The sequence below is a fragment of the Orycteropus afer genome, unplaced genomic scaffold (assembly GCF_000298275.1).
Source record: "Orycteropus afer afer isolate SDZICR_OR568_19922 unplaced genomic scaffold, OryAfe1.0 scaffold00061, whole genome shotgun sequence".
NCBI lineage: Eukaryota > Metazoa > Chordata > Mammalia > Tubulidentata > Orycteropodidae > Orycteropus > Orycteropus afer.
In genome coordinates this window covers 572,404-588,344 of record NW_006921648.1, presented here as the reverse complement: position 1 = coordinate 588,344, position 15,941 = coordinate 572,404, and the positions used below count along the sequence as shown (strand labels likewise).

Here is a 15,941-nt window from a genome sequence, read left to right as displayed (position 1 = left end):
GGGGCCTCCTGGCGGAGCCCCGTGGAGCGATTGGGGTTTATCCTTGGGGGGGCGGGGCCTCGGCTAAATGGCCCAGCAGGGATCCTTAGGCGGGGCTGTAGTTGAGGGGCGAGACCTTCTGCGAAGACGGGATAGGACAGGTCCTCGGGAGGGGGCGGGGCCTCCTGAGCCGGAAGCCGAAAGCCGTATTCCAGGGAAGAAGAAGATTGGTCCTCAGGAAAGGGCGGGCCCTCAGGAGGCGGGCCTCGGTGGGGCGGGAATTGTCTTGGAGTTCCTGGGCTTGATTGGCCCCCTGGATGGGGCGGGACCTACAGGAGCGGGGCGGTAGTCCGTGATGCCGAGTGTGATTGGTTCTAGGGGAAGGGGCGAGGTCCTGCGGTTGTGGGGTCGATGGCCTCGGGGCTTTCGGTGGCAGGCAGCGCGCAGCGGGCGTGGTGGCGCCATGTCTTTCTGCAGCTTCTTTGGGGGCGAGGTTTTCCAGAACCACTTTGAGCCGGGTACAGACTGCGGCCCTCGCTTGGGGAGGGCGGCGGGACAGTGACAGCGCAGGAAGGGGGCGTCGCTGTCCTCGGGGGGTGATGAAGCCCCGGGAATGGGGGGTAGCGGGGTCATCGGGGAGGAGCCGTCGTGGGTAAGGAGATCGCGCGGCAGAGCACAAGTCTGGGGTCCCGCAAGGGAGAGGGGACATCAAAGGGCGGGGTCGCTGTCCTCCAGTCCGGAGATGCAGAGGAATGTGTGCGGGAGAGGAGGTGGGCGGGTGGGGACGAGGGCGGGATCCGGGTCGGGGTCCGGACTTCGGAAGGGCTTGTCCAGGGGTCCTTCCGCGGCCCTACAGGTCCTGCAGGTCTGAAAGTCCGCAGGCACAGGGCCGGATCGTTCGCGTCCGAATGTGCCGGCCTGCCGCCTCCCCCACCCGCTCAGCCTGTCCCGGTTGGGTAACCAGCAATGGCCCCCTGGGCTGTGCTGCAGTCCGCCCTCTGCGAACTTTGAAGTTTGACTGGACAGCCTGGGGGGGTGAGCGTTCTGTGGAAGGTCGGCCCTCAGTGAGTTCCTTAGAGGGCTGGATCTCCTGCTAACGGACTGATTTGGTAAACACCTGGCCACGGGCAAGGCCAGGGCAGCCTGTCTCTCCAGGGAAACAAGTGACTGGCAGGATGGCTGGGCTGTCACACGGGGCCACTTGTGCCAGCAGTGACAAAGACCACCTGAGCAAAGCCCTGCTCTGAGACCCTCTGGCTGCCCGGCCTCCGTTGGCCCCAGCGGCTCGAGCAAACCTGAAACTCCTGAATTCTTAGCAAAGGCTCAGTAGATCTCGGACACCTCAGGAGACTGTGGGGATGCAGGAAAATGGTTCCTCAGAGCCCCTGGAAGGCGGCCCCCGCTTCCTGTTTACGGGCTTTCAGTAGTTTTACAAATTTGTTTTGTAACTTCCCCCTGCCTCCACAAGTGACTTTTGGGGATGGGTTGAAATAGCTCCTTCTCCTTGGCCTCCCTTTCTGTCTTCCTGGGCGTCTTGTCTGTCCAGGGACCATTCTCCGGCCTGGGAGCAGGCCTGTGGGTGCGTGGCCAGCTCAGGGCTTCAGTGGTCATTTGAGAAGGGGGGTGTCAGTCAGTGCATGTCTCCTCTGAAGAGCCAGTAGCATGGCCTGTGGGTGGCAGTGTGGGGATGGTCTGCAGCCCGCCCTTGTGATGGGGGCAGCGCTGTCTTCACCTGGGTCTGGAGCCCACCACCGAGCAGTTGGAGCCTGACGGCCCTTGTTTTCCTCCTTCTGTCTCCAGGTATCTACGTGTGTGCCAAGTGTGGCTTCGAGCTGTTCTCCAGCCGCTCAAAGTACGTGCACTCATCTCCGTGGCCAGCGTTCACCGAGACCATCCATGCCGACAGTGTCACCAAGCGTCCGGAGCACAATCGGCCTGAAGCCTTAAAGGTGGGTGCTGGCCACAGGGGCCTCGTCTGTGCTCCCCGACTGTAGGGGCTGAGAATCGGCCTATTTTCTGGCCTCAGCCAGGGGAGCTGTCTCCCTAAACTATTGGGGGGGTACAGTGCCCTGGTGTGAACACAGGGAATGGGGCGTTGTTCCTGGCACTGGCACGGAGGTCACCGTCGCCATCAGCAGCCGGCTTGGGGATGGACGTGCAGGGAGCAACACCATCTGCCGATGGCCCCGGAGCCATCGCTGCAGCTGCACTTTGTGGGCCGGGAGCTCACGTGGCCATTGTGTGGTCTTCCCAGGTGTCCTGTGGCAGATGTGGCAACGGGCTGGGCCATGAATTCCTCCGGGACGGCCCCAAGCGGGGGCAATCCCGCTTCTGAATCTTCAGCAGCTCGCTGAAATTCGTCCCCAAAGGTGAGCGTGCCCTCCTGCCGAGGGTCGGGGAGATATCTGTTCCCTGTCCATGTCCAGTGACCACATCACTCTACCTGGGGTCGCCCTGAGAGGGCAGGGATGGGGGCTTGGTCCTGCCTCCTCTGCCGCACTGATCACGCGTGTCCCAGAAGGGACATCCGAGCGCAAGTGTGGTGGAGGATCTTTCTGGAGACCTGGCCTTTCCCTGCGGCTGGAGCAGGCGGCCAGGCGGGCAGAGGCTTCTCGGCTGGTTGGTATGGGAGCCTTGTCTCCTTCACGGGGTTGTTGAAGACAAAGGCATGCAAGCCGCCAAGGCCTGGCATTCCCCAAACACTCAGGAACTGTGTGCCCCAGTCGGTGGTGGTCTTACTGTGCGTCGTTGGTGTCCAGGTTACGCCGTTTCATTTCTGTGTCGTGTCTGAGCTCAGCAGAGTCATCCTGGTCTCTTACTAGGGCTCCCATCCCATAAAAACAAACTCCAACCCTGCTGCCATTAATTCCAACTCACAGTGACCCTATGGAACAGAGTAGAACAGCCCCAGATGGTTTCCAAGGCTAGAATCTTTGTGGAAGCAGACTGCCACATCTTTCTCCTGCAGAGCGGCTGGTGGGTTCAAACCACCGACCTGTCAGATAGCAGCTGCACCCCCGGGGCCCCTTTCTATCACATCAACCCTGCCAAATCCTCCTCACCCACCTGTATGCCCGCCACCCTTGGAGCCCCTCCCCAGGCCTCGTCAGTATGCAGACTCAGTTTCCTCCTCTGTGAACAATCATCCCGGCCCCTCCTTGTTGCCCTTGCTGTGAAGTTAAGTGCATAAGAGCCGCACGCGTGTGGTAATACTTCCTGCTTTGTGTTGACATCCTTACTTATCTTCGTGGAGGGAGGAGTCTTCCTGGTTCTCCTGCAGTCTCAGGGGACAAAAGTTGGTGTCCTGGTTCCCGAAGCTCCCCAGGCCTGTGGGCTGGGGGGGCAGGCCAGCCCAGGGAGAGGGGTCTGAAATCATCTCTCCTCTCCCTTTTCTTACAGACAAAGAAATGTCTTCGTCCCAGGGGAAGTAAGCGGGCAGCCCACGGCCCCCGAGTGGGCACACACATCGGCTGCGCTCTGGCCACCCGTCGTTGGAACTGGAGCTCACTGACATTCAGGCGGGGAGGGTGGGATGGGGCAGCGGCTGGAGCAGCTAGGACCAGGCAGGTCCTTCCTGGTGGCAGGCGCCCCGCTGCGCCAGGGTGGGGCTGAGCGGTCGAGCAGGGCTCCCCTTGGCTTCAGACTCTGGGCTTCGTGTCTGGAACGACCCTGCACCCCCAGCTTCTCTCCCCGGCTTGGCCACCCCTCCCTGCCTGTCTGGACTCACCCTCGCAGGGCCCGATTCCCAGAGAGGCTCCAGCCCTCGCCAAGGCCTGGGCCAGTCCCCACACTGTGAGGCCATCCGGGCCGGCTGCTCCAGTCCTGGTCACTACATGATTCGTTCTGGTTAAACCCTTCCAGGCCCACCAGGGCGCTGATGGTTCGTGACCCGCTGGGGGAGCAGGCTCATGGCACAGTCCCCCACTTCTCTCTGTGAGAGGTGAACCCCAAACCCCCAGGCCACAGTCCACAGGGAAGGCAGCTGTGACTCTGTGGCATCTGAACAGCCCCAGGAGGGGCCCCGGAGGTCCTATCCTATGGTACACTCCTGCCAAGTCCCCGCAGGACATGGTGGCCATGCCTTAACATGCCCGCTCCAAGCTCTTGCCATCCAGGCGGTGGGAGGTACCACAGGCCCCTCCCTCCTGATCCTTTTCTGGCCAGAGCAGGTGGAAATCAATAAACTAAGGACACCAGGCTGCCGTGTTTATTAAAGCCAAAGGTGGCTTTCACAGTCTTCCATTGCTCTCACCTGCCTCACCAGCTCCTCTGCTGAGCAAGATGGGCAGGGCCTTGCCCTGGGGGGCTGGTCTTCCTGGGGAGGTGTCGGCACTGATGGCCCTGAGGGAGCCCTGGGGGGGCTGCCTGCACGCCTTGGGCCCCCCTCCCTGTTTGGAAGCCATTTCATCGCCGGCCCTGGAGTGGCCAGCAGTGCCTGCCATGCCGGGAAATGTCCCTGTCCCTGTCTTCCTCCTGCGTGGACCCCTCTGCATCCCCGCCTAGTCGCCACTCGAGTGGAGCCTGACTCTGGGCTGTCCTCGTCATGGCTGGTCCGGTGGGTCCCCAGGCACCGTCCCAGCCTGGGCCTGCCCAGATGTGGCCTCGCAGGTGAGCAGGGAGTGAGCGTGTGTGTGATGGCGCAGCGACCGTCTTCACAGGCAGCCCCACAAGGCATCCAGACGGTAACCCAAATGTGACAGGAACTCGTCCAGGCAGGAAAGGCTCAGCCAGTGACTTGCCTGAGGCTGAACAGCTGGGTACACTGGGAAGAGCCACCCCTGCCATTAGGGGCCTGTGAGCAGGGCTGCAGGGGGCCCCCTCTACCTAAAAAAAAAAACCACTGCCATTAAGTCAATTGCAACTCACAGAGACCACCATTGGGTTTCTAAGGTGGTAAAAGTAGATTACCTCACCATCCTTCTCAGAGCAGCTGGTGGGTTTGAACCACCAACCTTCCGGCTAGCAGTCAAATGCCTGAGGCACTGCACCACCTGTACTTCTTGGCTCTCTTTCACCCCAACAGTTAACATCAGCTCTGGAAAGGCCTTGGCTACCTTTGAGCCCAGCCATGGCCATTCAAACCCACCCAGTGGCCCTGCAGGACAAAGACCTGGCCACCTGTAAAGATGACAGCCAGGAAAACGTTCTGGGGCAGTTCTGCTCTCTACCCCATGGGGTCACCATGTGTTGGAACCAACTTGATTGACACCACCACCAACTTGGAGGCAGCAGGCACATTGCAGGTGGCTGGTGTTCTGGGCAGCAAGCGGCTGGCTCAGTGGTCAGCCCCGGCCCAGGCCCTTCCCCTCTCCCCTGACGCCAGGTGGCCCTGAGCAGGGGCCCAGTCCTCTTCCAGACTGGGCCAGGTATCCAGGGCTGCACCCCTGGGGCTGCTTTGCCAGCCGCCGCAGGGACCCTTTCTACTGGAGCCCAGTTGGTCAGCTAGGAGGGTGCTGGGGCATGGGAGAGCCTGGGTCCCTGCACCCCAGACATCCTCACTCATTTGCACATTCATGTTAACGGGGTGGGGTGGGCCACGGAGGTCCAGTGGGATTGGCACGCTGTGGGGAGGGCAGACTGAGCCCCCCCAGGCCTCCATGCATGGGTCGATGGTCCCTCCCAGGGTGGGGGGGATGACGTGTCCAACTCCTACAGCGTTTTCTCGTACAACACTAGAAGCACCACGCCCCCACTGCGGGGTTACACCACAGCTCCCCCAAGAAACAAATCTCTTTGAGGGCCAGCCCCTCCCCTCCCCTCTCCAGGGCGAGCCCCACCCGCACTGCCAAGTACAGCCTACAGGCGGCGTCGCAAGCCTGGGGTCCGGCGCAAGGGCAGCCGGGAGAGGGGCATCCGGGCGAGGCTCCGCGGAGAAAGGGAAGTGTCTGGGACGCCCCCCATCCCCGGAGCCCCCGCCCCAGCGCAGCGCTCACAAACGTTTGCCGAAGGGACGAGTGACTTTACAATGCTTCGGTTTGCTCCCTCGCGGCTTTCCCTTGTGACACGAGTGGGAGCTGCGATCCTTATGGGGGTACGGCCCACGGGAAGGTCCCAGGGACCCCCTGACCGTGCATGCGGCCCGGGCAGCCAGGAGGGAGGGGGCGTCCGGATGGGTCGGCAAAGGGCACCGCCAAGCCAGGCCGAGGTCATCACATCATCTCCCCCCATAAAGAGCCCTGGTAGGAGGCTCAGCGCGACCACCCCAACTGAGTCCCCCAGTCCTCAAGGCCACCTCCCCGGGGAGCTGTGCGCTGGGTCTACCGCCAGGGGCCGCACTCGCTTCGCTCTCCGCGTGCGCCAGGGCCAGGCGGGTCTCACTGCGCAGGCGCGCCTGGAGCGAAGGCGGCGCTGCAGTTCTCCCGGTGGCCGCTGGGGGCGCAGTAGCCGCTCCCCAGAGAACCCCGGGTTCTCGTGCCCCTGAGCTGCCCCGACACCGAGTGGGGTCAAGGCAGGCGTCCCTTACTCCCTTCGGGCACGCTTGCTGACCATTCGGTCCCCATGGAGTTACGGGCCGAGGCTTCCGTGCGCCCGAAGATTCAGGGACTGGCGAGGAGACACACCTTTGCTGAGTTTTGCGACAGTGACCCATGCAGGGAGAGCAATGGTGCCCCGGGGGGCCCCTTCCTGAGTCAGCCCGAGCAGGGCCGGGCGGCAGGGGCAGACGTGGGAACGGCGGAGGCGGGATGCGGTGGAGGCAGCCCCAGCCCTTTGCAGGGCAGAGTGCAAGCCCCACCTGTACTGAGGCCCGCCCCCTCTCTCCCTGCTGCCACCCGGGCCCTGCGCGCACAGTTTCTAGGGCCCCTGTCTTCCCTGCCCACTCTTCTCCCCACGACTGCGCCGGCCCTGTAGCTCCCTAAGCCAGAACTGTAATTAGACAGGTAACCTGTGAGTGGTTCCCACAGGCCCAGCCCTCCCGCTTGATTTCCCACCCATAAATCCACAGCTTTGTTCAACATAGTAAGGCTGCTTTATTGCCCATAGGAGCTCTGGTGACTGCTAACCAGAAGGTTGGCAGTTCAAACCCACCAGCCCCTCCTCGGAAGGAAGACTGGGCAATCTATTTCCATAGAGATACTGCCTTGGAAACCTAAGAAGTGGTTGCTATGAGTCAAAACGACGCAATGGCAATGAGTTTGGGCCTCGCGTGTCCCGAGTGCGTGTTCCTAGTCTGCCGGATGCAGGGGCCCTGGGACCAGCCATCCCCTATCCCAGCCCTAGGCACTCAGGCTCGGGATAACTGAAGACAAGCTGAGGGATGGGGCTCCAGGGTCAGACTGAAGGGGAGGCTGCTGGCGAGGGGGCTGGGGGCTACTGTCCAAGCTCCTCGCCCCCAGAACTCAGGCCCCAAGCCCCGCAGCCTCAGCCCTCACACCCCCTGAGCCTGTCTCCAGACTTGTTACTTGTAAAACCCTGGAGATTATCTATGGTTTAGGCCCTGGTTTCATGTCTTATCATGTTTCATCTCCAGTCAGGACGTTTACAAGCTGCTCTGGGCTTCAAAGGGCTGGCGCGGTGTGGGGAGGCGGCACTGGGGGGGGAGAGGGGCCAGGTGAGGTCTGTCTGAGGAGTCAGCTCTGGGCTGGCTCCGGGTTCCCTTCCACCCATTGGTCCCTTGGTCCTGCAGCGTATGACCGCTCCGGATGGCTATCGAGCTAGGAAAAACTTTATTCCTCTTCACTTCTCCCCAAGGGAAGGTTTTCGTGTGGTCCCTCCTGACCCTGGGAGCCTAGTGTGCCCCCAAACCCGGGCCCCCACGCCATTCTCTGGCCCAGCTGATCTCTAGGAACAAGATGTGGGTTCCAGGAAGCTGGACTGGCCCACCATCTGAGGACAGAGACGCTGTTCACCAGCAGTGACCCCAAGGAAGCCACCCGAGGGGTGGGAGCTGTTACCACCCTTGTCTTATACACAAGGAAAGTGAGGTTCAGAGAGGCCGCCACCTGCCAAGGCCATGTCCGAGGAGGGACAGAGTTGGGCTTGAATCAGGCCACATGCCCCTAAAGCAGTGGATTTACTACTGCACTGGCTGTGTCCTCACAGCGCCCCAGCAATGGGCTCCTGCCTCCTCCCAGATAGCTCGGAACAGTGGGCTGTGTTGGGGGGCTCTCAGGGACCCCTGCCCCAAAGGAACTGCCTGCTCTTCGTGCCCTGTGGAACCTAGTATCTGAAGTAGAAAAATGCCACACAAATCAAGGACAGCTGGGCCTGCTCTCTGGCCGCAGCCCCACCCCTTGCCCCCCTCACAGTTCGGGAATCCCCAGCGGCTGCAGGAGATTGTCTGGGGGGTAAGGGCGTGGTTCTGGGGGCGGGACTTCCTGGAGGCTCCACATGTGTGAAATTTGCCCCAGCTGTCCCCCACAGAGGGAGGAGCCCCATGGCGTCGCCGTAATCACATCCCAGAGGCCCCGCCCTGCAGCCTGCAGGGGCCCAGGCTGGGGAAGGGGTGGCAGAGGAGAGAGGAGGGGTGCACACACAGACAGACACACAGAGACACACATATGCCCGCCCCTGCACGCACATACACTCTCTAAGTAAACGGGTCTGAGCGCACCCTAGTGGTTAAGTGTGGAACAACAGCAGGGAGCCCGCTTCACCTGGTCCCCTGGCTGGTGCCCACCTCCTGGGCAGGTGGAGACAGATGGGCATTAAGGTCACCACAAGCAAATCATCACAGTCTGTGACGGGGACACCAAGGGCCTTTGCATAGCTGGGAGCTGTGAGGCCAGGCCAGCCCCCCTCCTGCCTACTGAGACCTGGGCCCCTGGATTCCGGGGGCTTCTCTCCCTTCTCTGACCCCCCTCACTGCTGTCGCCTCCTGCTCCGGCCCTCCGTGCCATCTCCCTCCTAAATCTCTCTCCTTCTGGCCATATGTCTGACCACCCAGGATGGACAGATGGGCCCTCTGCCTGGCCATCAGCCTGAGTGAGACAGGCATTGCTCTCAGGAGAAGCCAGCTGGGACAGGAGGAAGTTGGTGAAACTTTTGGCCTTTTGTCAGAGGGGGCTCCACAAGACAGAGGGGAGGGTGACCCTCCCAGGGTGCGGGGGTACCACCCGCCACGTAACCCCATGGCCTGAGTCCTTTCAGAGCCTAAAAGTCACTTTTCACCGAGTGGCTCAGAGAGGGGGATTCACCATCCATGGGTGCACAGGAGCAGTGGGGGTTGGTGGTTGGACCCTGGTGGCAGGGCGGGGTAGGCTCAGAGTGGAAGAGCTGTTGAGACCTGGGGCTCAGGGAGGGGGCAGGAAGCAGCCCTTCAAGTGAGGAGAATGGAGAGGAAATTCCTGTAACAACTACATTTAACCTTCAAACACAAGTCAATGAAGGTTCAACTAGAGCTACCATGTCGCTCGGCAATTCCGCTCCTAGGTATGGACCCAAGAGAGACGAGAGGGCATGTCCACACAGAAATTTGCTGGCAGTGACACCATTCACAACAGCCGATGAGCAGAAACAACCCAAATGTCCGGGTCTATCCATACCGTGGAATATTACTCACCCATAAAGAGAAATGAAATTCTGATCCATGCTGCGAGGTGGATGGCCCTTGCAAACATTACACTCAGAGAAAGAGGCCGGTGTCAGAAGAGCATACATTGTACGATTCCATGGACATGAAACGTCCAGACTAGCACGTTCATAGACACAGGGAGCAAGTGAGTGGCTGCTGGGGACTGGGGATACAGGTGTGGGCAGCGACTGCTGCAGGCTCTGGGTTCTTTTCGGGGTGACGAAAACGTTGTAGAATTCACAGTAGTGATGGCTGCACAGCTCTGTGGACATAACAACCACACTGACGTGTCTGCTCCACACGGTGAGTTACATGGTGCTGAATTGTCTGCTGAAGAAAACACACTCCTCAGAAGCAGGATAAGGTCCCCACTCAGAAGGGGCCAGAGCTGGGCGGTGGAGCCCGCCGGCAGCCTTGTGGCTCCAGGAGGGTGGGGCTGGGACCCAAGGGCAGGGCACTGTCGGGCACTGTTCCCTCAGCCACACCCAGGAGGTCCTGAGCGCCACCTAGTTCCCCCCTCCGCCAGGTTCTCTGCTGTGGAGCCCTTATCCATGCTGTTTGCTCTGCCTGGGGTGTGTTCTCCTCCTCCTCCAGGAAGCCTCCTCTGATCCCTCCCCTCATTTATGCCCTTCACCATATCGGCATTTATTGAGTACCTACTCGTCTGTCAGGAGCTCCAGTGGTGCAGTGGTTCAAGCATTTGGCTGCTAACCGAAAGGTCGGCGGTTTGAACCCACCAGCTGCTCCACGGGAGAAAGATGAGGCAGTCTGCTTCCGTAAAGATGGATGGCTTTGGAAACCCTGCAGTGCGGTTCCACCCTGTTCTATAGGGTCGTCGTGAGCTGGAATCGACTTGGCGGCAGTGGATTTGGGCTTCCTCCTCCATCAGTTTAGTGCACTGCGGTGCTTTGCATGGCGCCCTGGTGCCGGAGGCTATGCCACGGAATTCCAGGTACCAACAGGGTCACCTGTGGTGGACAGGTTTCAGTGGAGCGTCCAGGGCAAGAGAGACTGGGAAGAAAGGGCTGGAGATGTGTTTGTAAAAGACCCGGCACCTTCGGGCAGCTGGACACTGTCTGACGTGTTCCTGGAAACCTTTGTGAAGAGCAGTGAAATGTCTGATGTGATGCCGGCATGAGCCCCTCAGGTTGGAGGGCACTCAAGACACGACTGGGCTAGTGCTGCCTCCCTGAAGTCGCGTTGACCTTCATGACACGGGTGGAGTAAGACTTCCAGGATCTCCATTTAATGATGGGGTACAACTCAAAATGAGAAGACACAGCTGCAGGCACCCATGAATAATCAGAACGTGGTATGAAGTAGGAATTTAGGAGAATGGAAAGTCATCCGAAATGAAATGCCACCAGTGAGCTGCAATAGACTAGTGCTGGTCATTTTGAATTGGATAGTCCTATGGTCTACTATGCCGGGAATGGCAAGTCGAAGAGGAATGCCATCATATTCATTACCAAAAAGAACATGTCAAGATGTATCCTGAAGTACTACACCGTCAGTGATAGGATAATATCCATATGCCTACAAGGAAGACCAGTTAATATTATTATTATTCAAATTTATGCACCAACCACTAAAGCCGAAGATGAAGAAACTGAAGATTCCCACCAACTTCTGCAGCCTGGAATTGACCAAACATGTAGCTGATATGCATTGGTAATTACCGGCGATGGGGAAGCAGAAGTCGTAGCCAAGGAAGAAGGATCGGTGGCTGGAAAATAGGGCTTTGGTGACAGAAACAATGCTGACATTGCATGCTAGGATCTTGCAAGATCAACGGTAAATTCATTCCAAATACCTTTCCAACAGCATAAGTGGTGACTATATGCTTGGACCTTGCTGGATGAAATACACAGGAGCCTGATCCATTTCAGCTGTGGAAAAAGGCAGAAAGCTCAGTATCACCAGTAAGGAAAAGGCCAGGCACCAACTTCAGAACTTGCTCCTATGCAAGTTCAGGTTGAAGCTGAAGAAAATTAAGTCCATGAGAGCCAAAGTGTGACCCTGAATATAGCCCACCCGAATTTAGAGACCAGCTCGAGAACAGATTGGATGCATTGAACATTGATGACTGAAAGCCAGATGAGTTGTGGGATGACATCGAGGACATCATCCATGAAAAAAGCAAAAAGTCATTAAAAAGGCAGGAAAGAAAGAAAAGACCAAAATGGGTGTCAGAAGAGACTGAAATTTGCTCTTGAACAGAGAGTAGCTAAAGTGAAAGGAAGGAATATGAAGTAAAAGCGCTGAACCGAAGATTTCAAAGGGGAGCTCAAAAGACAGTGTAATAGTGAAGCGTGTAAGGATCCAGAGTTAGAAAATCAAAAAGAAGAACACACTTGGCATTTCTCAAGCTGAAAGAACTGAAGAAAAAAATTCAAGCTCTGAGTTGCCATATTAAAGGATTCTGTGGACAAAATATTGAATGATGCAAGAAACATCAAAAGAAGATGGAAGGAATACACAGTCACTGTACCAAAAATAATTGGTTGATGTTAACCATTTCAGGAGGTGGGATATGATCAAGAACTGATGGTACTGCAGGAAGAAGTCCAAGTGCACTGAAGGAATTGGTGAAAAACAAGGCTCTCAGACCTGACGGAATACCCATTGAGATGTTTCAACAAACAGAAGCAACACTGGAAGTGCTCACACATTTATGCCAAGATATTTGGAAGACAGTGACCTGGCCAGTTGGCTGGAAGAGATCCGTATTTGTGTTAATTCGAAAGAAAGGTGATCCCACAGAATGTGGAAATTGTTGAACAATATGGCTAGTATCACCGGCAAGTAAAATTTTGCTGAAAATAATTGAAAAATGCTTGCAGCAGTACATCTACAGAGAATTGCCAGAAATTCCAGCTGGATTCAGAAGAGAGTATGGAATGAGGGATATCATTGCTGATGTCAGACGGATCTCAGCTGATAGCAGAGAATACCAGGAAGATGTTTACTTGTGTTTTATGAACTATGCAAAGGTATTCAACTCTGTGGATCACAATAAATTATGGATAACATTGAGAAGAATGGGAATTCCAGAACACTTGGTGTCTCTGTGTCTCGTTTTGGGCATTCTTGTAATATTTCAAACTTGTTCATAATAAACTACAGTAGAGTGTAAACATAGTATTTGTTGGGTTTATGCTCAGAAGGAACCTGTACAAATACCAAGAGGCAGTTGTTCAAACAGAACAAGGGGACACTGCATGGTTTAAAACCAGGAAGGGTGTATGACAGGGTTGTATCATTTCCCCATACTTATTCAGTCTGTATGCTGAGCAAATAATCTAAGAAGCTGGACTATATGAAGAAGAACGTGACATCACAATTGGAGGAAGACTCATTAACAACCTGAGATTGCAGATGATACAACCTTGCTTGCTGAAAGTGAAGAAGACTTGAAGCACTTAATGATGAAGATCAAAGACTACATACAGCCTTCAGTATGGGTTACATCTCAATATAAAGAAAACAAAAATCCTCACAACTGGACCAGTGAGCAACATCATGATACATGGAGAAAAGAGTGAAGTTGTCAGAGATTTCATTTTGTTTGGATCCACAATCAACACCCATGGAAGCAACAGCCAAGAAATCAAATGACGTATTGCATTGGGCAAATCTGCTGCAAAAGACCTCTTTAAAGTGTTAAGAAGAAAATACATCACTTTGAAGACAAAGGTGCATCTGTTGTTGTTTTTAGGTGCCGTCGAGTTGTCTCCAACTCACAGTGACCCTGTGCACAGCAGAACGAAACACTGCCCGGTCCTCTGCCAGCCTCATGATCCTTGCTATACCTGAGCCCATCACTGGAGTCACTGCATCAAACCATCTTGTTGAGGTCCTTCCCCTTTTTTGTTGACCCTCCACTTTACCCAGCATGATATCCTTCTCCAAAGAATGGTTCCTTGTGACAACATGATCAAAGTAGGTGAGATGAAGTCTGGCCATTCTTGCCAAGGAGCATTCTGGCTGCAATTCTTCCAGGACAGATCTGTTAGTCCTTTTTGCAGTCCGTGGTACCCTTAGCATTCTTCTCCAGCACCACAACTCAAAAGCATCAACTCTTCTGTCTTCCTTATTCATTGCATAAGAGGCGATTGAAAATACCATGGCTTGGGTTAGGTGCACCTTAGTCTTCCAGGAGACATCTTTGCTCTTCAGCACTTGAAAGAGGTCTTTTGCAGCAGATTTGCCCAATGCAATATGTGATCTGATGTCTTGACACAATTACTTGGTGTTGATTGTAGAACCAAGTAATATGAAGTCTTTGATAACTTCAATCTTTGGGACCTGACCCCAGCCATAGTATTTCTGGTCACCTCATTTGCATGTGAAAGCTGGACAATGAATAAGGAAGACCGAAGAAGAGTTGATGCTTTTGAATTATGGTGCTGGGGAAGAATGCTGAAAGGACCGTGGACCACCAGAAGAACTAACAAATCTGTCTTGGAAGAAGTGCAGCCAAGATGCTCTTTAGAAGTAAGGATAGTGAGACTTCATCTCACAGACTCTGGTCATGTTATCAAGAGGGACCAATGCCTGGAGAAGGACGTCATGTTTGGTAAAATAGGAAAAGAGGAAGCCCCGCCATGAGATGGGTTGACACAGCGGCTGACAAAGGGCTCAAACATGTCGACGACTGTGAGGACAGCGCAGGAGCAGGCAGTGTTGGGCTCTGTTGTGCGTGGAGTTGCTATGAGTGGGAACCAAGTTGATGGCACCTAACAATGACAACATCTGGGTTCCAGGCTCTGTGAATACACAGCCCCCCATGGCTGCCACACACATGTCCCCAGAGTTGCCCCTACCTCTCACCTGGAGCCAAATAATGGGCAGGGGACTGAGGGGCTCAGCTCTCTAACTTCCCAAGCAGACTCCTCCTCCCTGGACCTTACTCCCCCTCCAATCCCACCCCCATCTCCTCTCCATCCCAACGTGTTCGATGTCATCTTGGAAATTCCTCCTGGAAAGTCTTTCTCCTCTCAGGCCGGCGGGGCATTGAGAAAAGGCATTCCTGGCCGAGGGAACAGCTCGAACAAAGGCTAGGTGGGAACGACCACGGAGGTGGTGGCGCAGAGTTGCCAGGGCAGCTGGGGACAATGGATGCCGGAACTCGGAGCCCTGCGTGGTGGCTGCTGAGACAGGTTGCTGCAGGGTGGGTGTAAGGAGCACCAGCCCAGCTGGAGCAGGTCCCATTTTAAGTCAGACCAGAGGAAGAACTTCCTGTGACCCTACGTGTCCCAGCATGTTGCCCAGACAGTGCCGTGCCAACAAGCCGCCCACGGGGCTCTGGGCCCAGGCTTGCCCCGCCAAGCAGGGGCAGCCCTGGCATTGGGACCCAGGTTGGAGTTTCGATCAGTGGCCTTCATCACACTGGCTCTGAATGTCCTCTCCAACCTGGTCTGCCCCTGACTGGGAGCTCTGGAAATGTCTGTGGGTCATGGTGGCCCCCAGGACTTGGAGGCCCCCAGGTGGCTGGGCCATGTGCACACCACTCATTACTTGTCACAAGTAACAACTCATGAGTGACTAGAACCCAGGGCAGAGGCCTCTTGGCGTCAGCTGGAGAGGGAGGCGGCATCCAGGGGGTGGCCTGGGGAGCTGTGGCAGGGGCAGAGGCAGGACACAGGTCCACTTCTGCCTGCACCCTCCCCAGCCTCGCTCCCCGCCTTGCCTTCCTGCTATCGGTGAGCCTCTGTGTGTGTGTGTGTGTGTGTGTGTGAAGCTCCAGACAGTGTGTCCAGTCCCAGCAGGTCTCGGCCTTGCTTTGAAGCTCACCGCCCCTCAGAGGCAGTACAGGCTTCCCCAAGTCATCACCTCCAATGGGAGTCACTTTGCCAAGTGGGTCACTGATGGATGCCCCAGGGAACTGCAGGTGGGCAAGGCCGAGCCAACAGACCATGTAGAAAGGGTCAAGAGACCTTGCAGAAGGCACCTCTCTCCCCGAGCCTCTCTTTCCCCATCTCTAAAGTGGTATTCGACCAGCTGTTTCCATCCTGTAGGGCTGTGGCACGGATGCCGGCCAGGGCAGACTGTCCGCGAGTGTAGGACGCTCCAGCATCTTCCCTCCTGACCTGGACGTTCCGCGACATTCCCGGGAGCCCTCTTTGCGCACCAGGGTGCCGGCCCGGTCAGGTTCTCTAGTCACAGGCTGCGCGCCTGGGGTACCTGGGCTCTTGGGCCCACCGGGCTCGGCTGTAAGGCTCCGCTCCTGGTGCGCCGAGGCTGGACGGGGCACCTGCCCCTCTGCCCTCGTCCTGAAGGGGGGACTCACTTCCTAAGAGCGGAGACTGTCACCGCCCTGCACCCCGCCCTGGTGCGGCCCGCTGCCCGCGCGCAGGGGTGAAGACGCCAGGTGCGCGAGCGGGCGCGTCCGGGTATCCCCGCTCCCGGTGCCGGCGGGTCCCAGGATTGGAGGGGGCCCGTGCGGGGC

At 56.9% G+C, this 15,941-nt stretch overlaps 2 protein-coding genes across 2 annotated transcripts in view; both read left to right on the top strand.

Moving 5' to 3' along the window:
• The first annotated feature begins 442 nt into the window (after positions 1-442).
• On the top strand, positions 443-3,410 carry MSRB1 (methionine sulfoxide reductase B1). The gene is made up of 4 exons (XM_007939519.1): positions 443-497; positions 1,780-1,928; positions 2,234-2,348; positions 3,379-3,410. Exons 1-4 carry the CDS (start codon positions 443-445, stop codon positions 3,408-3,410), a joined length of 351 nt encoding a protein of 116 aa, XP_007937710.2.
• A 3,067-nt stretch (positions 3,411-6,477) lies between these two features.
• HS3ST6 (heparan sulfate-glucosamine 3-sulfotransferase 6) overlaps positions 6,478-15,941 on the top strand; it is a 16,016-nt gene continuing 6,552 nt past the window's right edge. The window contains exons 1-4 of the mRNA XM_007939655.2: positions 6,478-6,714; positions 7,448-7,528; positions 8,226-8,264; positions 15,511-15,638. Of these exons, the coding sequence (XP_007937846.1) occupies positions 6,478-6,714; positions 7,448-7,528; positions 8,226-8,264; positions 15,511-15,638 (485 nt within the window). The remainder of the gene's footprint in view (positions 6,715-7,447; positions 7,529-8,225; positions 8,265-15,510; positions 15,639-15,941) is intronic.